The sequence below is a fragment of the Halichoerus grypus genome, chromosome 1 (genome assembly GCF_964656455.1).
Source record: "Halichoerus grypus chromosome 1, mHalGry1.hap1.1, whole genome shotgun sequence".
Taxonomy (NCBI): domain Eukaryota; kingdom Metazoa; phylum Chordata; class Mammalia; order Carnivora; family Phocidae; genus Halichoerus; species Halichoerus grypus.
Genome location: NC_135712.1, coordinates 210,075,514 through 210,100,602, shown reverse-complemented (window position 1 = coordinate 210,100,602; position 25,089 = coordinate 210,075,514). Strand labels below are relative to the sequence as shown.

The following is a 25,089-nucleotide window of genomic DNA, read 5'->3' as shown; positions in this document are numbered from 1 at the left end:
ATGTAATTTTTAGATGAAGATGTTGATTCTCAAATTCACAAGGAAGCGAAATTTTTCTTTTTTCTTAAAGATTTATTTATTTATTTTTGAGAGAGAGAGACAGAGAGAGAGGGCACGTGCATATGGGTTGGGGAGGGGCCGAGGGAGAGAAACTTCAAGAAGACTCTCTGCTGAGCTCAGAGCCCCACACGGGGCTTGAGGTGGGGCTCTATCCCAGGACCCCGAGATCATGACCTGAGCCAAAATCAAGAGTTGGATGCTTAACTGACTGAGCCACCCAGGCACCCTGGAAGTGAAAATTTTCAAAGAAAAATAAGAACTTTTTTGTGGGGGCGGGGAATGAACAAGGGAGGATATGGAAAAAGTAATATACCACAACATTCTCTAAAGTTTGTTATGGGAGGAAAACCCCCAACAAATTGAAGAGGGATATGGAGGTTCCAGAAACAGCCCCTTGTATATATGGAAGTTTAGTATTTGATAAATTTAACATTTCAAGTAAGTTGGAAAATGATTATTTAAAATTGAGGAGAATCTATGACATCTTTTAAAATTTGGCTAATGTCTGCATTCAGAGACAGTTTTAAAGCTAAAATTTAAATTTAAAAACTTTTCTAAAATAGTTCAAATACAACATGGAAAAAGCATGTATAACTTAGATATTTTACCCAAATATGAATCTTTGTACTGTCAGTTGATGAAACAAAACATAGAAGGTACAAAAGAGTGGTCTGAAAAGTTCTTAGTTAGGGAATGAGTTTTCTGGGATAGAGGAGTGGTTGAAGCAATAGAGGACATACTGTGTATTCAGTGGTGGAAGACGTGGCTAGATAGAGTAGCAAATCCTCAAGGATAGCATTAATCTGAGATGGAACCCCAACGGTGAGTCTTGATCACTGAGGGTAGATGTAGACAGGGACTCTTAAAAAGAGAGGGGGTAATCCCTTGATAAACAGAGGTAAAACAATTTTGATTGTTTTCTAATATCTGAATGAATAAACGTATAATTTTATGTATCTGAGTGGTTTATTGTTCCAAAGCCTAAACATGTGATGAGACTTAAGAGATAAAACCTGAATGCCTATTTCCCCTGGGGCCCATTTAAATCTGAAAAACTCTTAAAGAGTAACTGGAGAGGAGGCTTCAGGGGTCTGCTTGGACAACACCACAGGAGGAAATGTGGACCCCCAGTTCTGCTCCCAAGATCCAGCACAGAGGAGCATCTGCATAGATCTCCAGCCAGAGAGGGAACAAGATGACACCTTGAGGTTTGGGATGTGGGCAGAGGTCCTTGGTACCAGAACTTACATTTCCATCCTGCTAGCCATGAGCTGCGCTATGGACATGACAGATTGCCAGGTTTCCCACACCTAACAACTTGCTCCTGCCCAGGAAGACACCCCACCTCATTTCCTGCCTTATCCCCCCACCACACACAGGAAGGGGTAAAGGGTGTGGGGCTGCCCTGGTGGGATCACAGTTGTGGCCTGGCCTGGACTGACCTGTCCTGGGCTGCCTTGTGTTACCTTAGGGTACCCTGTGCCGAATGGCCAGAGGTGTTAGAAATAAGGGCTGAGCCAGTGTCTACAGTGACTGATAAAGTTCTCACTCTTGGCTCTCCTGAGGCCAGAGCCTTGGAAAGTGGGAAATGACGGGACCACATACATGTTACTCTGTTGAGCATCTCTGGTCAAGTGAACTGGATGAGGGGCTGTCTCTAGAATGTGGGTGCCTGATGACCAGAATTCTGTTGGGTTCTGTCACCAAGGAAATGAGGTTGCTTCTTCAAGATTCCATTTCCTGGGCCCCTTCCTTCACTGAAACCTACCCAAAGCCTCCACTAGACCATTGACTGCTTACCCTACTTGGCTGTGTTATCTCCATAACTGTACACAAATATCCACCACAGCTCGCCACACCACACGCTGGGAATGTAACCAGGGTCCCAGCTTGGAGGGGACAGAGCTGAGTTCAGTCCTCTTTTTTTCTCTGTCAGTTCCCTGTCCTGGAAAAGCCTTTGTGCCACTGGGAGCCTCTCCACTCTCCCAACCTGCACATTGGGGTTCATGCTAGTAACCACTTCCTTTTGACATCACCAGGTGTACATGAGATTATATCTGTAACACCTGGGGGTTGGTGACACATGTATATGATGAATAAACTCAGAAATGAGAATTACAGGAAGGGGACATAGCACAGAATACCACTCAAAACAGGCCTGGGTTCCAGCTCTATCATTTACTAGATATTTGACCTTGGGCAAGTTACTTACCTTGTCTGTGCCTCAGTTCCTCCATCTGTCATTGGCATAATAACAAGAATACCTACTTTGTAAGGTCATGGAGAGTTATTAAAGGGGTTAATGTTTGAAAAATGCTTGGAACACCTAACATACCTGAAGTGCTGTATCTGTATATTATAAATAAAATTTATAAATTCGTCTGGCACTGACTTTGTAAATTCCAGAGGGCAAGAACTAGTGCCTTAATGTATGTAGAAAGTACTCCATAACAAAGGATGGATATATGAATGAAAAACATTTATGAATGCATTACCTATGTTACGCACGTCCTCCTGATATTCCCAAGCAAAATCACACCCAAACATACCTGCTCTGTCTGACATCCTCTTCTCTGATTCTATCCAGGAATCACTGGGGCTTCTTGGACTCTGCTGACCCTGCACACTATAGATTCTCTCTTCTGTGTCAGCAAATCTTAGTTCTTGTCCAATCCCAGGGCTTGCACCTCAATCCTTCTCTTCATCTGGGAGAGAAGGGTCACCCCCAGAGCTTGGCACACACACACACACAGAGCATGAACCTTGGAGAAAATATTTCCTTGGCCTGTAGCAGGTAGAAGAATGCAGTGGCAGAGTGGGATGTTGGGGAAAATCCTCCAGGTGTTGTCAGAGGGGATTTGCCAGCAACAACCTGTCTGGTTGGTGGGCCTTGGTGGCTAAGTAGTTGGGAGGGCTGCCATGTTTCAGAAGTCCTAGCGTAATATGATCAATATTATGGCCGTGCAATTAGAGTCACCTAATTAATCCAATCTCATCTGTTCCCTGACTGACTCACAAATCCAGTAGTGATTTGATAATGATAATATTTGTGTTCTATCCTCTCAATTTCATTTATTGGCTAGAGTGATTGTTATTTACATTTACTGTGTATTTTTAAAATGACCCTCCCTGGAAGAGTTTCCCAAACAAATTGAATTTATAATAGAAGCCGATGATGGGCAACCCACAAAATATTTTTATGCATAGTCTCTGGTTTGGCTCTCCCTAAATGGTAAATTATATGGACTTCTGACTTCTCTCTTGAGATCAAGTCCAGTTTGGACTCTGTGGGAGTGCAACCTCATGGCGTTTGAGAAGTAATGGTGGTACTCTGGGACATCTACCATGTGTGTGAGTGTGTGTGTGTGTGTGTGTGTGTGTGTGTGTGTGTACATGCTGCATCTTGCTATGGGGTGGAGGTAGACCCTCTCCTTGGGAAAATTTTTCCCAGACGTTTTGCTCTGGGCTTTATTTTTACACACGGCTTGATCAGTGCTGTCAGTAGGACCACTAAGCACTCTATAATATGGAATTTTTTAAATTTAGTAGCCGCCTTTAAAAAGATAAAAACAAACATATGAAATGAATTTTAGTAATATATTTTAAAACATTATAACCAAGATATTTTTACCTGTGCATGCAATCAATGTAAAAATTAATAGAGATAGTTTACATTTTTGTGTGTGTGCTGAGTATCAGAAATCCAGCACTTTCCACTTACAACACAGTCTCATTTTGTAAGTTGAATTTTGTCGGATGTATCTGCTTTGTATTTAGATTGTACACTATTCACAGATGTAAAATAGGGTTCACATATCTAAGTTGTTGCAAACATATCTGTAAGTTTTCCACTTAAAGATCTTGTCATATGAATACTGAAAAGTTCCTACTGGGTCTAGTAACAAAGGAGTCATTGTGACCTTATCAAGGAAGCACCCACAGAATGGTGAGGGCAGATGGAAGAGTGGGGTGGTCTGAGGAGGCTTGAAGATGAGGCCCCAGAGGCACAGGATGTAGATGACTTTTTCTCAGTGATCCACAACGAAAGGGAAGGAGTGGAAAGAACCATTTCTCTGTGAAATATCAGGCAAGTTAAGGGATCTTGGATATGTATGCAGTAAAAAGTAGGGAAGCTTTGTGAAAAGCCAAGGAATAAATATGCCAACACATAAAAAATAAAGTAAAATTTCCAGGCATTATGGATGTTTTGCAGTGGATGCAGATGATTTTGGATTTATAGTGGTACCAAAGACTAGCAGTAGCTATGGCATGGTGGATAATGAGGGTCTTCCAGATTTGAAATTTTACAAGGCAGATATGATAAGTGTTAAGGAATTCTGAATTATTCCAAGGGAATTATTGAGATCATAGACCATGGAATCCAGGATTGGTAGGAATAGGAGAGAAAGTAAGGTGAGGATATGGTGATCTGGCACCACTTCCAATCTTGAGGGACAGGTAACTGTTGTATAAGTGTTTGAGTGAAAACTGAAAATCAGGAATTTGTGGTGGGTGAATATGTTTTCTGAATTATTTTTTACCATGACATTGTTGGTTGATGTAAATGTCTGGGATATGGGAGTGAGTTGCTAAGAACAGGGCAGATGATAATTTCACTATTGGTTTAAGTTCTAAAAGCCAAGTGGTCAACAGGTCGACCAAATGAATAGTCACCTAACACAGAAGGATGGTGGGGCTGGGGATTTAGAAAAAGACTGGGCACTGTGTGTCCAGGGGTAGGGGGGAAGACCAGGAATTGTATGGTTGAGAGTGACAAGGACAAGTGAGAATAAATCATAAAAGAGAGGATCTTACAAGATGGTGAAGGAGAAATGATCTGGAGTAGGTCCTGAATTTTGACCTTGAACTTTCTGGTTTTGATCCAAGTCTATTTGATGACATCCCAGGACACAGGTCAGATCTATCCCCAGAGGTAGAGAAGGAAGGTGGAAGTACAAGATAACCGATACCATGCTCCTAAGGAGGCAACCTTTTAAACCATTTTAAACCAATTTTAAACCAATCTCATGATTTATTTTTATAGGGTAAAAGCAAAAGAAGTATGATGGTCAAGACTCTAAAGAGGAAGCAACATGATTGTGGAAACCAATCCAAACCAAAGTCTTGCTTAAGTGTCTCAATCCCTTTGAGGATGTCCAGTTACATATTCAAGAGGCCAGTTACTAGAATTACATCCCATCCTGGTAATGAGGTCAGATGCCATCACTGGGAGGAAACCCTGGACAAGCCCCAACAGGTGTGCTGGCAGAAGAGGCTACAAGGTCTCCAGGCCTGCAGCAGCACAGGGGAACCGTTAAGCACTTTGGATCTTGCCAAAGCCTTGCAAAAACTTGAACCTAGGTGCACAGGTGAATATCTGCCAGGTGTTCTTGCAGGTAGTCTGAACTCCAGCCCCATGCCCATCCCTGCTGGGTCTTCAGGAGTTGATCTGGGTATCCCACAGCTCCTGTGCAAACAATTTCTGGTGACTGAGGAAGATATCAGGAAACAGGAAAGGAAAGTGAAGACAGCAAGAGAAAGGCTGGCCACAGCACTGGCTGTAGACAGACTTGCTAGAGAGGCAGAGATAATGAGGGGCCAACAAGGACATCCTGAAAAACACCATGAAAAAAAGAGAAGCTAGGGCAGATGAAATGGCGCAGGGCACTTTATTAATGTCTCTTTGCAGTGTCCATGGTGTCTTCGTGCTCCGAGCCCTCAAAACTTTAATATGTACCAGTACTTTTCTTGTATTAAATTATTTTGTGTGACATAGACAATAGAGACAGTGATCTTTTTCAACTGCAAGATTGGGTTTCAGGCGAGAAGAGAAAAGAGATCTTTCCTTTCCATGAGGTACTGTTATCTTCCCTTACTTGGTATGTTATTTGTATTTTAAAGTCAACAGAGAGTGATCAAAGTCATGCGATTATTTAGTGTTCTGCCCTCACAGTCAGGGTAAAACATGCCTGGTCGAAATGGACTGTTCTTTTAGTGTTAATATTCCAACAGAATCCAACATAATATTTTTTTTAATGTTCTCAAAGAAGATACCTGTTTGTAGGTCTCTATTTTTCTGTTCTTTGTTGCATGTTAATTCAGAGTTCAGTACAAGGAAATACCAGACTTCTCACTTTTTAAAATATCTCTATATGTTGGAAATTTGATTCATGAAAACTGATGTGCCATTTTGGGGATCATGATGTCAAGAGAGACTCTTTTCAGCATCATTAATCTATCACTGAGCTACTGCTCATTGGGATTTAATTGTCAATTTGCTTGAGCAACCTGTGGTAATATTCAAATCCTTTTCATCATTACTTAACTTTTGTCTCATGGATTCATCAGTTTCTGAGAATGAGTTATTAAAAAATAATAATATTTGTAGTATTTCTATCTTTCCTAAAAATGGGTTATTTTAAAATTGAATCTTCTCTCCTCTATTCTTCCAGGAAGTACTCATCTGGAATTTTAGAATGTGTTTTAACATCTCGTTTTAAAACTAATTCTGATTTAGATACACTGAATTTTTTCTTTTCCTCATGACTCCTGTTACACTTTTCTGTGGTCACATTTATGCTTCCTGATGTACATCCTTGACTGGTTCTTTGACTGAAGGCCTTTGGCAGGTCAATGTTGAGTCTGTCCATATTTCAGAAAGTGTTTTTATCTTTTTCTTTGACAGATAGTGTGGTGAGGTGTTTAATTTAGGTTCTTAGTAATTTTTTTCCTTCCTGGTTATTTAGTATTTCTGAGCCTCCATATCATTAGCTATAAAATGGGAATGCAGCTCTCAAGGATAGTGAGTGTAACTGACACAATGCACACAGAGGCTAGAGATTGAGAACGTGGCTGGGAAAGTTTGCCACTCATGTTGCTTAGTAGATATTAAGGCATCAATAATGATAGCTCTTGTTATCGTTATTATAATTTCCAGAGAAGGCATTCTCAGAGAATGACTGCTTAAGACTGAGGATGTGACGCTCACACCAAGTAAGTCTGAATGGGTGGCATTGCTGTGAATTCTCTGCCCTTGGGTGTCTTCAGCTGTGGTCGTCTGCAAAATGTGTAGAGGTCATGCCAACTATTCCTGCAAACCCAAAGCAGGACAGCACAGCTTGCCTCGTGCCTGGCTCATCTGGGGCTGCTTGCTGGGGAGACCCTGCTCTGTCTAGCTGGAGTCAGTGCAGAGAAAGATGAAGAAAGACTATCTAGCTTTTTCCTCAGATTTTTTCTTTCCCACTGAGTGTTATTTATTTTTATATCAAAAGCAGACACTAAGTCTCTCAAGCCTTGGGATTTCTCTGGGACTGAGGCTTCCTGGATACCTAGTGATTTCAGCTCCAAGTCCCAACGTTGATTGCCGAGTCATTCCTGACTCACTCATTTCTTCTTGGATTATTTCCCATCTTGGAGGACCCATGAGGGGAGAGGAGCCACTGAGGCAGACTGGTCTGGAAGTCCTGGTGAACCTGAGCTTCAGAGAATGAGACAGTGTTAGGGGAACTTTGTGGGTGGGGAAATATGGAGGAACGGAGATGGGTGTGGTGGCTGGCACAGAGCCAAGGGGAGGCGTGCTCCAAGGTTTCTAGGAAGAGAAACCTCGCACTGAGGTGGGATGTTGATTTTACATGATTGACAATGTCTGGGTCTCTTGCCAGTTCTGGTGCCTCTGAGGGACGAAATGGCATGAAACTAAAACACAGACTTGCAGTTGCCCTTCAGGACTCAGTGGAAGGGAAAACCTTTCATCTTGGTCCCCTGTGAACTAGTCAGGGGCCAAGTCAAGAAGGGCCCAGAGACTGTGTCCGACCAATGTGGTTTATTCCTGCTCTAGCCAAGCTCCGTTGGAGCCTCACACAGAGCTCTCACTGCAGCTTCCTCAAGGTCCAGGTGTGGCAGGTAAGAGTCCAGGCTGTGCTGCTGAACCTCGTAGTTTCCCTTCTTCTTCCGCCGGCAGACAGTGACCTGCGAGGGCAAGAAGAGAGCATGAGAATGGCCTGGGACCACAGGGATGGGGGTGGCCAAAGCCACAGATGCCTGCTGCCCCCTGTGTGTCTCTCGACCCTTTTCTACTTCATTTTCTCTCATGCATGTCTTGTACCTCTTTTATCTCTTTCTCTTCTCTTTTCCCTTTAGCTCTGTTTTTCTACTCTTTTCTCTGATATCCCATTCATATCCTCTCCCTCCCTCCCTCCCTCCCTCTCCCTCCACACAGGCACCCTCTAGCTTAATTGAGGTATAACTGGTGTACAATGACCTGTATGCATGAAAAGCGAATGATTTGATAAGTTTTGATTATAACTTCGTGAACCATCACCACAATCAAGACAAGGAATGCTCGTCATTCCCAAAAGTGTCCTCATGCTCCTTTGTAATTCCTCCTTCCCTGCCATTTACAAACACATTCTCGTTCCCAGGCAACCACTGATCTGAATGATATACCTGTAGATTAGCTCGTATTCTGCAATTTGCTTTAAGCAGGATCATACATTATGTACTCATTGTTATCCAGCTTCTTTCACTCCATATGACTATTTTGAGATTTATGCATGTCAGTGCATGCATTTATAATTTATTCTTTTTTATTGCTGAATTAGTATTACTTTGTGGGGCTAGACCATGGTTTGTTTATCCATTCACTTGTTGACGGACCTCTGGGTTGTTTTCAGTTTTTATGAAGTTATTATGAACATTTGTGTACAAGTCTTTGTATAGATTATTTTATTTTATTTTATTTTATTTTATATTTCTCTTCCATGAATTCCTAGGAGTAGAATGGCTGGGTAGGTATATGTAACCTTTAAAGATGCATCCAAGCTATTTCTCACCAGCACTATTTGAGAGTTCCAGTAGTCCTCATCTTCACCACCACTTGTCAGAGTCAATCTTTTTAATTTTAGCCATCCTCATGTGTCATAGTATCTCATTATGACTTTCACTTATGTTTCTCTAAGACTTATGTTGTTTAAAAGAAGGAAAAAGCAAGGGGCACTGGGTGACTCAATCGGTTAAGAGGCCAACTCTTGATTTCAGCTCTGGTCATGATCTCAGGGTCCTGGGATCGATCCCCCCATCAGGCTCTGCCCTCTGTGGGGAATCTGCTTGAGGATTCTCTCTCTCCCTCTCCCTCTGCCCCTCTGCCTGTTCATTTTTTCTCTCTCAAATAAATAAATAAATCTGTAAAAAAACAATTAAAAAAAGGAAAAAGCAAGACACCCACACAAACTGTGAGAAAAATTCATAAAACATTTTCCCAGCAAAGGACATATATTTATAAAATATAAAGAACTCTTACAACCCAATAGTAAAAAGACAAGCAACCCTCCTTACTTACCAGGAAGCAGCAGATCAGGCATGTGATGAGTACCAGGAGTCCCACCAAGCAGATAAGGATGATGGCCCAGAAGGGGAGGTCTGGGGAGATAAGTGCTGGTGTTAGCCACCTCCTGTCATTCCCCTAGGGCTCCTGCTCTCCTTGTACTGTGCCTAACAGTCCTGACATGGGTTGTCCAGCTTTCATCATTATCAAGACTCTGGGTACATGGTTTTCTTTGACTAGGTACAGCATCAAGACATTCCTTCCCCATCCTGAGCTGGGGCTTCTTTGAGGCTTACCAGAATTCTCAGTTAAGACATCATTTCTGTTGGGAGAATACCCTGGAAGTGAATGAAATGGAGAATGCATGTGACTGTGTTTTATGCTTTTTTTGTATTGTTTTTATGTTTTTTAAATAAAACTTTTAAAATACACAGAAAAATAGAACAATATCATAAACATACATCATCTAGATTTAACAATGTATATTTCACCCAATTAAAACAATATTTCATCCAGTGTATAAATTGTTAGCACTTGCCACCCTTGCTTCATCATATTTTCACTGAAATGTCGAAGTAGAAATCATGATATTCACCCATTTTTCTCTAAGAAATGAGGACACTTTACTACATAATCCAAGGCTATTATCACATTCAAGGAGTGTAATAAATCAAATTCATATCTCTGGGCAAGGAGGACTGAAATTGGGCTGGGCCATCTTATAATGGTTGGGGGGAGAATGGGTTATCATAGCTGGCAAGACCAAGGGATCTCTCTAAATTTGTAAATTGCCTCTCAAATGCTCTCTTCTCTGCCCAGAAACACATTCACCCCTTCTCCTTTACCAAGTTGTTTTATACTCATTTTCCAGGATTCACCTATAATGTAATTTTGTCCAGGAAGACTTCTCTGATGACCACTCCCAAGTATGAATTATTTCACACCAAATAATTAATACTTTTCAATTGCCTATTCTTGTTATTGCAACTGCAACATAAACCCCATGAGGGTAGGGACACACAGAACCCACCAGGCATGGAAGAGAGTTTCAGGTCACCCTACTGTACAACTTATTCCCAGCCAACTTCTTATAGATGTGCTGTCCAATATGGAGCAGCTACAAGTGGCTTTTTAAATTAAAAATAATTTTCATCAAATCAAATAAAAAATCTTGTACCTTGGTAACATTAAAAATCAGTAACTATAAAAGCCAGTCACAATAGCCAGACTTTAAGTACACAATAGTCACACATGGCTACTGCACTGGACAGCACAGATATAGAACATTCCATCATTGCAGAAAGTTCTGCTGCATGGTGCTGATCCAGAGCAGAACTTGGCAAACTACAGCCTATGGGCCAAGTCAGGTCCATTTTTATACAGGTCCTTTTTTTATACAGCCTGTCTTGGAGAAAAGAGGTCTATCCCCTATGCCTGCAAGGTTGGTTCACATACAGCTCAGAGCTAGAGTCCCTCACTGACCACTGGCCAAGTGACTTTCAGTACAGGGATGAGAAACAGAATTCCAGAGAGGGGAAGTGACCAGCCTGAGGTTACAGAGCTATCTCTGAGAAGGCAAGTATCTCTAATATTCCACTGGGTGTCCCTTCCTCTCCCTCAATGGTGGATAAAGCCTGGGGGAGTACGCCACCTCCTGTTAGCCTAAAAAAGTTTAATGCTGACTCAACCCCAGGTCTCCAAATTCCCAGAAAAGGCCCCACATGGGGAGGTTGGACCCCCAACTCCTGCCCCAATGACCAAGAAGCCTTACCATCCACAAGGACACTGTTTCTGTCCAGGGTAAAGTTCTGCAGCTGGGTACCATTTTTGGTCAGCCTCAGGAACTCCAAATAGATGGCAACTCTGTCCAGTCTCCGAGCCAATGGTGAAAAGTTACACAAGGAGTCCACCCCAGTGTGGTTGCTGTGGGGGACAGACCTGGAAGGGCAAAAAGGATGAACAAGGGTATCTTGAATTCTACCCTGCTTCTAGGTCCTGTCCAAAAGAACTTTCTACAATGATACAAACATTTGTGTTTGCAATATAAAAATACAGTCATTATTAGCCCCATGTTGTTGAGCACTTAAAATACGTTAGTGTGGGTAAGGAACTGTCTCACTTTATTTAATTTAATTAGTTTATAAATAAAAAGCCATGGGGAGAACATTTTTGAAATGTTTGCAGTAGGACTTCCAAAAATCCATAAAATCATTGAGAACACTGGGAAGAATGGTCAAAAGTTTTTCAGAAATCTAGAAATTAACCAAAGGCTTGCAACAATCTGAGGATCATTTAGTTAAGGAAAAAATGGCTGAATCCTGGTAAAGGGAACAAGATTTACGGCATTAGAACTTGCATTATTCCCATCCTGCTCTCATAATAACTTTGAAAGCCAGCAGTATGAGAATTTGGTAGCTGTGAAAACCAGCAGCCTATCAGCCACAATTTATTTGGAGTTCCCCAAAAGACCCATTCCCATTGAATTTTCAATGGTTGACTTGTCTGCAGATTCCTTTAAAAAGCCCCATTTTCAGGGCTTGTCTTTATTCGGAGCATTTTCAGTGAGGGAAGCCTATCCCCAGGGCATGTGCCAAAACCAATCAGTGATAGTTGTTTAACATGGCAGCTGCCTGAAGGAGCAATACCACGAGTTGGTGCAGGCAAGAGGTGAGCCAAAAAGTTTTTAAAAAGTGGGTATAAGATGTCTCTGAGGGGTTTTGAAAAGCTCTGATGCTTGTGGGGGAGGTCTAGAAGGTCACAAGTGTATGGGGTGGTGTGAATACTTGAAAAGGTCTTAATCTTTCACCTCTAGCTAAAAGGTTGGCTTAATATCTGAAAAAAAATTATCAGCGGAATAGAGCATATTAATAGAATAAAGGAAAAATAACACACATCCAAAAAAAAGAATTTGAGAAAATACATCCTTCATGATTATTAAAAAAAAAAAGCTCAACAAACTAGGAATAGAAAGAAAGTTGCTCAACCTGAAAAATAGTATCCATGAAAAACCCACAGATAAAACCATACTCAATGGTGAAAGACTAAAAATTTTTTTCCTAAGACCACGGACAAAACAGTGTTGTCTTCCCTCATTTCATATCTTATTTACATTTTAATAAATGTAATTTTAATAAAACAATTAGGCAAGAAAAAAAAAGAACAGGCATTCAGATTGGAAGGAAAGATGTAAAATTATCTCTATTTGCAGATGACATATTGAATATGGAAAATCCTAATACATACTCACACACAAAACTAAAAACTATTAGTTCAGCATGAATGTAGGATATAAGACCAATATACAAAAATCAACTATTTATATACACTAGTAATTAACATTCTTAAAGTGAAATTAATAAAACAATTCTATTTATAATAGCATCAAAGGATAAAATACAAAACAGGAATAAATTTAACAAAAGCATTGTGAGATTTGTATACTGAAAACTACAAAAAAATGTTGAAAGAAATTTTAAAATACCTAAATACATGGAAGAGCATCCCATGTTCATGGACTGGGGATGTATTATTGTTAAAATACTCCCCAATTTGATCAACAGATTAAATGCAATCCCTACCAAAATCCCAGCTAACTCTTTTACAGAAATTAACAAGCTGATTCTAAAATCCATATGGAGTTGCAAGGGACCTCAAATAGGTAAACCAATATGGAGAAAGTACAGAACTGGAGAACTCCATTTCCCAATTTCAAAACTTACTACCAAGCTACAGTAATAAAAACAATGGCCACTAGTATAAGGATAGACATATAGTCAGTGGAATTGAACATGGGGAAGGGAAGGACAAATAAAATACGATAAAAACAGAGAGGGAAGCAAACCATAATAGATTCTTAACTATAGGGAACAAATTGAGGGTTGCTGGAGAGGAGGTGGGTGGGGGATAGGGTAACTGGATGACGGGCATTAAGGAGGACATGATGTAATGAGCACTGGGTGTTACATGCAACTGATGAATTGCTAAATACTACCCCTGAGACTCATAATACAATATAAGTTAACTAAATTTAATTTAAATAAAAAATTTTAAAAAGTATAGAACTTAGAATCCATAAACAGGGTGCCTGGGTGGCTCAGTCGTTAAGCGTCTGCCTTCGGCTCAGGTCATGATCCCAGGGTCCTGGGATCGAGTCCCACATCGGGCTCCCTGCTCGGCAGGAAGCCTGCTTCTCCCTCTCCCACTCCCCCTGCTTGTGTTCCTGCTCTCGCTATGTCTCTCTCTGTCAAATAAATAAATAAAATCTTTAAAAAAAAAAAAAAAAGAATCCATAAACAAACTCATACAATCATGGACAACTGAGTTTCAACAAGGGTGCCAAGATAATAGGGAAAGAATAGTCTATTTAACAAATGGTAATGAGACAATTAGATATCCACAGACTAAAGAATGAAGTTGGACTCGTACCTCACAACATAGACAAAAATTAACAAAATAAATCAAATGCCTAAATGTAAGAGATAAAATTATAAAACCCTTAGAAAAAAACTAGGTGTAAATCTTTGTGAATTTGGATTAGGCAATGCTTTCTTAGATTTGGGACTAAAATCACAAACAACCAAAGAAAAAATTGATAAATTAAGAGTCATCAAAATTAAAAATCATTGTGTTTCAAAGGGTAGTACCTAGAAGGTGAAAAGGCAATGTAACAAATGGAAGAGCATATTTGCAAATCATATATCTGATAAAGGTCTACTATCCAGAACATACAAAAATGATGATAACTCAACAATAAAAAAAATCAACGTAAAACTGGGAAAAGGACTTGAATAGACATGCCTCCAAAGAAGATAAGAAATGACCAATAAGTACTTGAAAAAATGTTCAACATTACTAATTGTTAGGAAAATACAAATTGGAACAACAGTGAGATACCACTTCACATCCACTAGGATGACTATAGTAAAAAAAGGATAATAACAATTGTTGGTGAGAATCTGGGTAGTTTGGGACTCTCATATATTGCTTGTGGGAGTGGGAAATGGTAGAGCCTCTGTGGCAAACAGTTCAGTAGTTCCTCAAAAGTTAACACAGAATTACCATATGACCATACAACACCAGTCCTATGTATATGCCCAAGAGAACTGAAGACACAAACTGATGCAAAAACTTACACAAGAATGATCATAGCAGCATTACTCATAATAGATAAAAAGTGGAGATAACCCAAGGTCCATCAATGAATGGATGGATAAACGCAAAATGGTATAGCCCCCCTTATGGTTTTCCTCTATAAAAGACTCTTAATTCTAGGAAACAAACTGAGGGTTGCTGGATGGGAGGTGGTTGGGGGCTGGGGTAATTGGGTGATGGGCATTAAGGAGGGCATGTGATGCGATGAGCACTGGGTGTTATATGCAACTGATGAATCACTAAATTCTACCTCTGAAACTAATAATACAGTATATGTTAATTAAATTGAATTTAAATAAAAATTTTTTAAAAAGTAGTATAGCTATACAACAGATATTATTTAGTCATAAAAAAAGGAATGAAGTACCTATATGTGCTACAACATGGATGAATCTTGAACACATTATGCTCAGGGAAAGAAGTCAATCACAAAAGACCACATAGTATATGAATCCATTTATATGGAATGTTCAGAATAGGCAAATCCAGAGAGACAGAAAGTAGATTATTGTTTTCTAGGGGATGCGGATAAAGGAAGACTAGGAAGCAACTGCTAATGAGGATAGGATTAAAAAAAAAACAACAACATTCCACACCCTACATCACATCTACGTCAAAAACTAATGATGTACTCTACAGTGGCTAACTGAACATAATAAAAAAAATTCCACCATTAGATAGTGGGATGGTTGTACCACTCTCTAAATATACCACTAAATTGTACACTACAAAGGGGTACATTTTCTATGTGAATCATATCTTAATAGATGTAAAACAGTTTGGATTGCTTCACTTGATTAGTGGCTACACTACTGAGCCGCACAATTAGACTGCTGGATTCTAAGTCATCTGGTTCTAGCCACCCCCATCTTCTATGGATCCTGACTTCAACAGCTAATTTCTTAAGGCATGGATGCTACATTCCATATTCCATGGCCCCAACACCAGGCACCTCCAAGTCTGCTGAAGTCTACCCTGGCTTTCTCAAATTTCTAAGCCAGTTGGACACACTGGTTTAGGAACAAGTTGGTTTTTAGGTAACACTTCTATACTCCCAGGGCTATCTTCCATAAGAGCTAGAACTGGGACCATGACATGGGGACACTTTTACTTAAAGGACAGCAGGAGTCTCCAGAGTGATTAGGTCCTGAGCTGGAACTCACCTGAATGCTAAAACTTGACAGTCAGAGAAAAAATTCTTGATGCTGCTGTTTTGGAAGAGCTGGTTGAGCTGAAAGACAGGGCGATGTTCCCTTGATCATCATTCCAGGCCAAGTGGCATCAGAGAATTTTTAGCCACTGAGCATACTTCCCCATCTATTTTTTCTTATCTCAACAAACACTAGCCCAGATACGTGTACCAAAGCACATCCCATTCCAGGGTATGACTTAGTTACATGACCCTGGACTAGCTACTGAAACTCTCTGGGCCTGTTTCTTAATTTCTAAATGGGCATAAGCACTGGGTGTTATACGAAAACAATGGATCGTGGATCACCACATCAAAAACTAATGATGTATTGTATGGTGACTAACATAACATAAAAAAAAAAAAAAAAAAAAAAGAACCTGTCTTCACGAATTGTTATGAAAAATCACCCTCTGACTACCCAGTGTCCATAGGTCTGTCTCTACCTAGGGACAGAGTGGACACACAACCCCATTCTCACCGCATTCTCAATACTTCTCTTGTTCTGCTGGTGTTTGGTGGTGCCTGGCTGGGCTATGTCCTGGGAATAGAGTAGGTTGGTGACAGTGAAATTCAGCTGGAAGTGCTTGGGGAAGGGACTGCTTGTTGGTTTGTCTGTTGGTAGATGAGCTGATGGCTCCACTTCTATAATAAAAAGAAGGTATAAAAGTCCCAATCAGGTGAAGATATTAGCAAAGAAGTCATTCCAGCTAGTCTACTTATTCCTGACAATGTGATCTGAGCTGGATTTTTAAACGTGGGCTACATAAGAACCTCTATCCACCTGGCCACTTTGAATCCATTGATCTGTCTATCCATCCAACTCTCCCCCAAGCATAATGAGAGCTCACTAATATGTGGGGAAGAGGAGACTGGGGCCCTTCTGGGGAACAGAAGGCAAGTGCATGTGCTGATCACCTCAGGGGATATGTAATACACCTTTGCTGACCAAGGTTCCTAATGTGTCTTGCTGCCTCTGGTCTTCTCCCCCTCCCAATCCACTCTCTATACAGCACCCAGTGGATGAGCTTTCTAAAGCAGAACTCTGTGTTGTGTTCCTCTGCAAACTATTCCAGTGCCCAAGAAAGTCCCTGCCTGCATCTATAGCCTTACCTGCCATTTCTCCCACATCAGAGTATTTGCTCCAGCCATACCAAACTCCTTATAGCCTCCCCAAATATTCTGTCTTCTAGGTTATAAACACATGTAGCTCAACTCCCCATCTCTTCCCACTGGCTAGGTCATGTTCACCATCACATCTCAGTTTGTTCATCACTTCCTCCAGAAAACTTTCCAAGATGGGCTGTGTGTCCCTCCTTGGGGTTCCCACAGGCTCTTGAAATTCTCTGATTATAGCAGTTACCACAGTGCATCATCAGTGCCTATTTAATTTCATGACATATTGTTGAATGAATGAATGCATCCTTCAATCAATCAATCGATGCACGACTCTGGCAACTCAGGATACTCTACATTTTGGGTCGGAAAGATTTATGAGTAAAAATAATAATTCCCTTGGGCGCAGTTGCTGCATGTTTTCTTCCTACCTCCTGTTGGATGATCCAATGCCATGGGTCATCAACATGGGCCTCCAGAAAGCCCCCCTTTCCCCTCCAGAGCCTCCATCCATTCCACTGCTACTGAGAAGCCCCATCCTTCCTTCCTCATAGCCCCATCTCTTCAAGCCATGAAACCAGCCCCCAATCTTGCACCTGTCACATGAAGGTCCGCCAGCTGATAGGTGGCGCCTAGCCAGTGGGATGAGACATTCAGGGTCTTGTCCAGAAAGACTTTCTTCACCATGCTGGGGTCCACATTAGAAGAGAACAGTGCCTGGATGGTGACAAACATGGAGCCCAACCTAGGGACAGAGACCATGGAACTCAGCCATTACTCAACATCAGTAGTGTCTCCTGAATTCCTATTTTATAGACCCAAAGACCTAGAGGCAAGAAATGAGAGGTGATCTCCCAGGCTAGAGGAGACCTGACCAAAAATACAATGTTTCCAGGAGTTGGGAATAGAACAAATATAAAAATAACGAACATCTATTGAGCACTTCTAGGAAGTGACTTACACATTCCCTCACCATCACTCTGGTGGAAGGTATTATTATAATTATCCCCATCTTAGAGACAAAGGAACTGAAGTTTGGAAACACTCAAAGTCAGCACTGTGTCCATGTTCCTCCTGTTCCCCAGTATAGATGTCTCAGTTCTTCCACCCATTCTTCACAGACCTGGGTTCAAACCCAACTTGGGCAATTCTTGAGCTGTTCACTTCGCTTATCTGAGCCTCAGCTTCCCCATCTGAACAATGGGGATGATCACGATAGTATCCATCTCACAGGGGCTGTGTGAGAATCCCATGAGATGACAATGCATGAAAGTGCTCAGCAGGGGTGCGGCCATGGGAAATGTTAATATTGGGCTGATCTTTGTTGAAAGTATCCAGAAGAGGAGAAGGTGGTGGATGCTAGTGTTGGTGGCCCTGTGAGGTTAATCCTTTTCCTGCCCCCCCTTTGAAGACTTATGGAAGGAGATGATAGGAATAGATGACAGGGACGTGGGGGAGCATGGGTACCATGTCAGTGACTTTCAGCTCAAAGACTGTGCCAGGATGGAAGCTCAGAGCCACAAGCTGCCAGCTCAGCCAGTGCTTCCAACCTCCTCAACTTACGTCAAGTTGGTGACCAGGCAAGAGTGGAATATGTCTTGTAGCTGGCTGCCTCTGTAGAGTTTGGTGACCTAGAATAAAGGGGGACAGTGGGTGAGATGGAGGGCTCCTGGGGCTGGAGCGGGCTACTGGAGCCAGTGAAAGAACATAGGCCTTGGAGCAAAGGAGCTCTGAGTTCAAATCCTGACTGTGTGATCTTAGGCACACCACTCCCTTTTCTGAGCCTCAGTTTGCCCATCTGGAAAATGGGGAAGGCAGCCAGAGCACCACCTTTGTAAACTGAGAGAACTCAGAACACATAGGTAAAGTGGAGAGTTAAAATAACCACTTAATAGATGTGAATCAGACAGAGGAATGAGGGGGGCACCCAGGGCAAGGAGAGATGGGACAGGTGAGAGAGACACTACCTTGTCCTGGATGTCCCTCCACAGGGCTGTGTACTCCAAGGATGTGGGGCTGCTGAGGTTCCAGTTGATGATGTGGAAATTTAGCTGATACTCCCTCTGGGTAGATAAACGCTGGGGTGCATAGCCTGGAGCCAATGAGAGGGAGAGAAGACAGGTGGAGACTCTTAGCCTTTAGCACAGAGAGAGGCATGGTGCCTACTGTCAGAATCAGCGAAGGTCAGGCCCACATGCTGGGGGCTTCCAAATGGAAAGTCACCCCACAGAGGGGGAAAACTGGAATTTTACAGTCCCGGGGCGAGGCTTTCTGTTGTGCTTATGCAGTTCCCACTTCCTGGAATGTTCTTCAGTCCTCTGCTTTTCCTGGAAAACTCCTAATGTTTCAGAACCCCAGTGAGATGGAACTCCAGGAGAGTAGGGATCTTGTTCTTGCCATGTCCCTGGGCCTTGTACAGTATTGGGTACATAATATCCTCTTCCAGGTAGCCCTCCCTGAATTGTCCCTCCTCTGTGCTTCCATGGCACCCTGTTAATAGCAGTGTTTCTGCCTTTTTTGTGTGTCCCTAAGTAATATTCAGTTCTCTTGGTTATGAGATTTTCAGGGACAGAACTTGTGTGTTCTATCTCTGTACCCAGCACATGGCTTGGGACAGAATGGTAATGTATATGTGTTTGTTGAAGGAGTGAATGTGAACTGCAGTGGATCCTCAAATAGTGGGGCTGAGATACTCATCTCCATTTTGTTCACTCATTTACTCATTCATTGGGTATGACGATGTACTAACACATAAAGAACTGAGGCTACAGTGCCATATTACAAGACCTTAATTTCATAGAGTTAGATAATTAAACAATTGTGGTGAAGTATGATTAAGTTGGTCTGGTGCCCATCTAGGGACCATGGGACCATGTAGAGCAGGGTTTCTCATCCTCAGAACTACTGGTATTTGGGGCTATGTAAATCTTGGTGGTGAGGATCTCCTGTTTGTTGGAGGACATTAGCAACATCCCTGGCCTCTAGCCACTAGATGCTGGTAGCACTCTTCTCCAGTTGTGGCAACCAGAATGTCTCCAGTCATTGCCAAGTGTCTCCTGAGGGGCAGAACTGCCTCTAGGTTAGAATCACTGACATAGAGGAGCCTCACATAGAAGAACTCCTGTCCCAAAAGATTCCATGAGTCAGACATTTGGGGTTCAAATTAAAATTCATTATATTAATTTGTCAAAGAATTTCATGCTATTTACCTGAAATAACGGGAGAGACTCTCTCCATGGAGAGTTTGGGGAGGGTGTCCCCTAATCAGAACCTGGGCTGACTTGTTAAAGAGTAAATAAAGTAAAACAGGGACCAATAATGATTGCTGTAAATCACTCACCATTGACCAAGAGGCTGTCACTGACCAGGGTGTAGAGGCCCATCTGGGTGACACCATGGGTCAGCTGGTTCAGCTCCCAGTAAAGCCGCTCTCTGTCCAGCCCATGGCCCATGGAATCATGGCGGTAGGTGCAGATGGTATCAACATGGGTGGCTGCCCCATCCTTCTCAGGTCTGGGGACAGAGGGATGTGGGGACTCTAAAAGAGGTCCTGAAACCTCACTATGGGGGCCACAAGGAGGGAGGAGCAAATGGGAGGTCAGTGGGAAGACTGGGAGGGTTGGTCACCAAAATGGTCACTACTGGCAAAGCTCAGGAAAAAGTCCTACCTGAGGGAGATTAGTCTGCAACCTGAGTAGAAGGGGCCCAGACTGCTTTTCTGGAACAAGGATCCAAGCTGGGGAGGAAGGAGGAGGAGAATGAACAGGAGAGACAAGGGTGGGGGAAGGGCTGGGTGGAATTTATCCCACTTGGAGCTGCTGGGAGCAGGGTCTCACCAGGCGCTGCAGGGTCCTCTTGGTGGAGATGAACACAGCTGAGCCATTGCTCATGTCCATTGAATACTGGAGGTTGGAGATGGTGAAGTTTAGTGTGAAGGTCTTCAGGTTGTATCCCATAGCTACAAGGAGAGAGGGGAGAGACAGCTACTACTGAGAGTTGGCCTGAGACCAAATCAGAGTCCTGCATTCATTGTACTCTGTCATCTTCTCTTCCAGTGGCACCACCACCCACCATTTGGTCGCCCAAGTCAAAACCATCATGTTGCTCAGCTCCTCCTCCCTCCCCTCCAAGTAACCCCAATTCCACTTGCAGAGGAGTCCTCACATACATCCTCTCTATCCTGTTCCAGCCCAAGCCTTATCTTCTCTCACTTGGACCAACACCCCAGCAGACATACTGGATGCCCTCTCTAAAGAATGTTCTCTACACTGAACACTAGAAGAAATTTTCTTAAGTGAAAATTTCAGTATAGTCACCACTGCCCATGGCTTCCTTTGGCCTTCAGTGTCAAGTTCAAGCTTCTTGACCTGGTACTCAAGGTCCTTCCCAATATGGTTCTTTCCAACCTTTCAGCTTCACTTATCCATCTATTCCAGGTTAAGCTTAATGCTTTAAGCAAACCAAATCCCTCTCAATTCTCTCCACACACTATGCTATTTCTGGCCACTGAGCCTTTGCTCACTGAATCTCCTATACCAGGAAAACTCTTCATCCCCTATTTTCCTGGATGACCCCTCCTCATTCTTAAAGACTCAGTTTGGGTGAAACTTTCTCCAGAAAGCCCTTCCCCTCAAAATTATACTAGGCGCCTTTCCCTAAAATGTCTCACACTGTGTTATAATGGTCTGCTGATCTCACAAGCCTGGGGGCTCCATGAGGGTATGCGTTAGATTGAATTGTCAGTATAATCTTTGCTATTGACATGACTGTCCTATACCAGAATTTTACAACTGACTGGTAGAGGTGTGGGGCTGGAGAGCTTTTCTTGGGAAGGAAAAGGGATCTCCCAGATACCTGTGGTGGCTTCTAGTTGCACAGGTGATGATGAACGAGGCAGGAATGTGGTGGCTGCCTCAGGAGCTGTGGAAAGGGCAGTCATCAGGAAGGAACAGAGTCCCCACAGAGTGGGAGAAACTCCCCAAAGCTTGCCTGGGCTCCAGCAGTGGTTGTCCCAGGACAAGCATTCACAGGTGTGCCATAAATGAGAGTAAGGGAAGGGGGAATTGTGTGAGCAGAGGGGTGAATGAGCCCATGAGTGAAATAAACTCAAGAAAGTAGGGTAGATGAACAAGAGAGAGACTAAGCAAAGAGGACAGGGAGATGAATGGGCAGAAAAGCAGGCAGACAGATGGGATACCTGGATTGACATAGGAAGAATGAACAAATGAGGGGGTCAAAGAGAAAGCAAGAATAAACACAGGAAGAAAAGTTGGAGAGATGGATAGAAGGACAAAAGGAGGAAAAGACAAGCAAGAGAATAGGCAGAGGATGGATGGATGGATGGACAGATGGATGGATGAAAGGAAGGATAGAAGAATGGATGAAGCATAGAATGAATGAAGGATGGATGGATGGAGGGAAAAGGAAGAAAGGATGGATGGAGAGATGAATGGATGGAAGAAAGGAAAAAATGAAAGATGGATGGATGGAAGGATGGACAAAGGAGAGAAGGAATGAAGGATGGAGGAAAGAAGGAGAGATGGAAGGATGGATAGATGAATGGAAGGAAGGAAGAATAGATGAATGCATGGATGGACAAAGGGAAAGAAGAAAGAAAGGATGAATGGAGGGAAGGAAGGAAGGAAGAATGAAGTCTGAGAGAAGAGATAACTCGGAGAATGGAAGAATGGATGGATTAAAAGATAGATGAAGAGACCATTGGACAACTGAACAGGCAAGTTTGGCCAAACCACTGAGTGGCCACCAGTTTTCAGCTCTACATTGAGGCCCCTTCTGTGGCCCTTGTAGGAGATCTTGTTTTCAGGAGGCATGGACTCATCATCTGACCTCAACCCACATCCCTGTAGGAAATGTTTGTTCAAATTTCTTCCTCCAACCCAAAAGGGTGTGGAAAGTTTAGAAAGCCAAAGTCATGCCTGCAGGCCCAGAAGAGACCAAGGACTCAGCATTCTTCTTCCCACTGACACCTGGCCCCACTCAGGAAAACAGCCTGAGTTTGGGGCAAGCTCCCTTTATTAGTGAGGAGAAAAGTTTGGCTCAAGACCCATAGAGGCTGATATGGGTACTGGATGCAAAGATACATACTTGTAGGAGGCTCATCTGGACCACGTTCATTATAGCCTGGAAACAAAAATGTCACACATTAAGGGGAGATGGCAGAACAATCCCAGATATTCCATGCCTTTGTCCGTGTGGGACTCCTGCTGGATGCCTTTTGCTCTGTGTACCAGGTAAGCATCTATGCATCTTCTAAGATCAGACTCAAATGTCATCTCCATCATTAAGCTTTTCCCGATCTTCCAGTTAGAGATGACCCTTCCCTATCCACCTCTCCAGCATGCCCCCAAGAGACTCATCACATTTATGTTCACACATTTATTCCCCCACATATCTATCCATCCCACCATCTACCCTTCCACCCTACATCTATCCATCCAACATCTATCCACCCTACATCTATCCCTCCATCCAACAACTATTTATTGAGAACCTACTATGTGCCAAGTTCTATACATTTGGGGAATACAACATTGAACAAAATGTCTCTGCCCCTTTGGAGCTTACATTAAGACAGGTTGCCCATGTAGCCTGTCTGTCCCTGGTGCCAGGCACAAGGCCTGGCTTATAGCAGATGCTGGTGACTGCTGACTGAGTGAACAAAATGAAGCATATTTTACAGGGGGAAATATCCTTAACTGGCCCCTGCAATGGCCAAGGTGAAGGGAACAGATGTGAACTCACAACATCAAGACCCAGAATTACCACAAACCTACGAGTAGCATGGGCAGGTCCCTTCCCTTCTCTGTACATCTCCCTCTTTGCTCAAATGAGTCATAAAGGACCAGGATATTTCCCTGCCCACCTGATGTGGCAATGGTGATAAGAAAGTGTGAGTTGCCAAACACCATCCCCAAGTTGGGGACAGAGAGGAGAGAAGCTGAGTTATTCCAATAAACCTCACCATGTTCCATGTTCTGCCTCTCAGAACCCCAGAGGAGGGTCACCCTCTTAAACACTGTCCCTTCCTGGCTTCTAGGCTGATACCCAGCATGTCCAGAGCTTGGACCCCACAGATGTTCAGAGTGCCCACCTAACTTCCTGGCATTGGGGCCCCACCCAGGAGAGAAGCCCATCTCTAGTCTAGGGTGAGAAGCTGGGAGGGAAGACAGATGTGGGATTTTCTTTCCCCGTGTATCCCCTGGAACGACCCTTCTAGGAGTTAAAGGCATAGGGTAGGGCATAGCATTGGATGCTGACTGCTGGGGCTCATGCCTGGCTCCACTCTTCTCTAGCTACACCCACTTGGGCAAATTACTTAACCTTTTAGAGCCTCCATTTCTTCATCTGTAAAACAGGTGTGATCAGGGACAGTTTTACGGAGTGACAGTTGGAGGGTGGGGGTCAGTATGGAGTTGAGATTCACACCTGAGTTTGTCTCAAGGTTTCCCCTAGAGACCTGACCTGTGGGATGGAGGGGTGGAAGCAGTGAGGGGGGCTGAGAATCGCTCACCATTGAGGTAGAGGCTGTCCTTGTCCAGAGAATAGGGGCCCAGCCGGGTGATGCCACGGGTCTGCCGGCTCAGCTCATGGAACACCTGCCTGGCAGGCAGACCTGGGCTGCTGGGGGGCTGCCGGTAGGTGCAGAGGATGTCCACCCTTGTTTTGGCGCCATTCTTCACAGACCTGAGGAAGGAGAGATCGATGTGTAGGGAGTACAGCCCATGTGGCACCTTGCCACCTGTGGTCACTGCACACACCATATCCTGTGTTCCAGCCTTATTGAACCATTCAGTTTCTCCACCTGGCCACACACTCACCCCAGGATCTTTGCACATGCAGCGACTTCTGTCTGGAGGTCTCTCCCCTTCTCTCCTCACTCTCTGGTAATTTCCCAGTCATCCTTCAGATCTCAACTTAGACACCTTCTCCAAGAACCCTCCCAGACTGAATCAAGAGAGGGTCCCGGCTGCCACAGGACCTCATGCTTCCCCCATCCCAGCCCTGATGGCCCTCAGTGTTAACATATATCATTTTTCCTTTTCTCTCCAGACAGTGGCCTCCATGAGGAAGTGTTATGGGACAGTTTGGCTCACTGTTGTGCCAAACTCCCAGCACCTCGCACACTGCCTGTTCCATGCAAAAACCAAAGTCCTTATGAATGGATAAACAAAATATGATATATCCATACAATGGAATATGATTCAGCTTTAAAAGTGAGGGAAATCCTGAC

General features: G+C 43.1%; 2 protein-coding genes across 2 annotated transcripts in view; one reads left to right on the top strand and one right to left on the bottom strand.

Annotated features, from left to right (window-relative positions):
* Positions 1 to 5,125: 5,125 nt before the first annotated feature.
* On the top strand, positions 5,126 to 5,704 carry MBD3L1 (methyl-CpG binding domain protein 3 like 1). The gene has a single exon (XM_036120416.2). The coding sequence runs from the start codon at positions 5,126 to 5,128 to the stop codon at positions 5,702 to 5,704; it is 579 nt and encodes a 192-aa protein (XP_035976309.2).
* A 2,189-nt stretch (positions 5,705 to 7,893) lies between these two features.
* Positions 7,894 to 25,089, bottom strand: part of MUC16 (mucin 16, cell surface associated) — a 73,988-nt gene continuing 56,792 nt past the window's right edge. Inside the window, 15 exon segments of the mRNA XM_078059519.1 lie at positions 7,894 to 8,028; positions 9,398 to 9,477; positions 9,679 to 9,720; positions 11,154 to 11,320; positions 15,697 to 15,764; positions 16,204 to 16,367; positions 17,435 to 17,583; positions 18,402 to 18,469; positions 18,806 to 18,930; positions 20,179 to 20,351; positions 20,507 to 20,574; positions 20,675 to 20,796; positions 21,693 to 21,758; positions 22,944 to 22,979; positions 24,370 to 24,542. Of these exon segments, the coding sequence (XP_077915645.1) occupies positions 7,894 to 8,028; positions 9,398 to 9,477; positions 9,679 to 9,720; positions 11,154 to 11,320; positions 15,697 to 15,764; positions 16,204 to 16,367; positions 17,435 to 17,583; positions 18,402 to 18,469; positions 18,806 to 18,930; positions 20,179 to 20,351; positions 20,507 to 20,574; positions 20,675 to 20,796; positions 21,693 to 21,758; positions 22,944 to 22,979; positions 24,370 to 24,542 (1,636 nt within the window).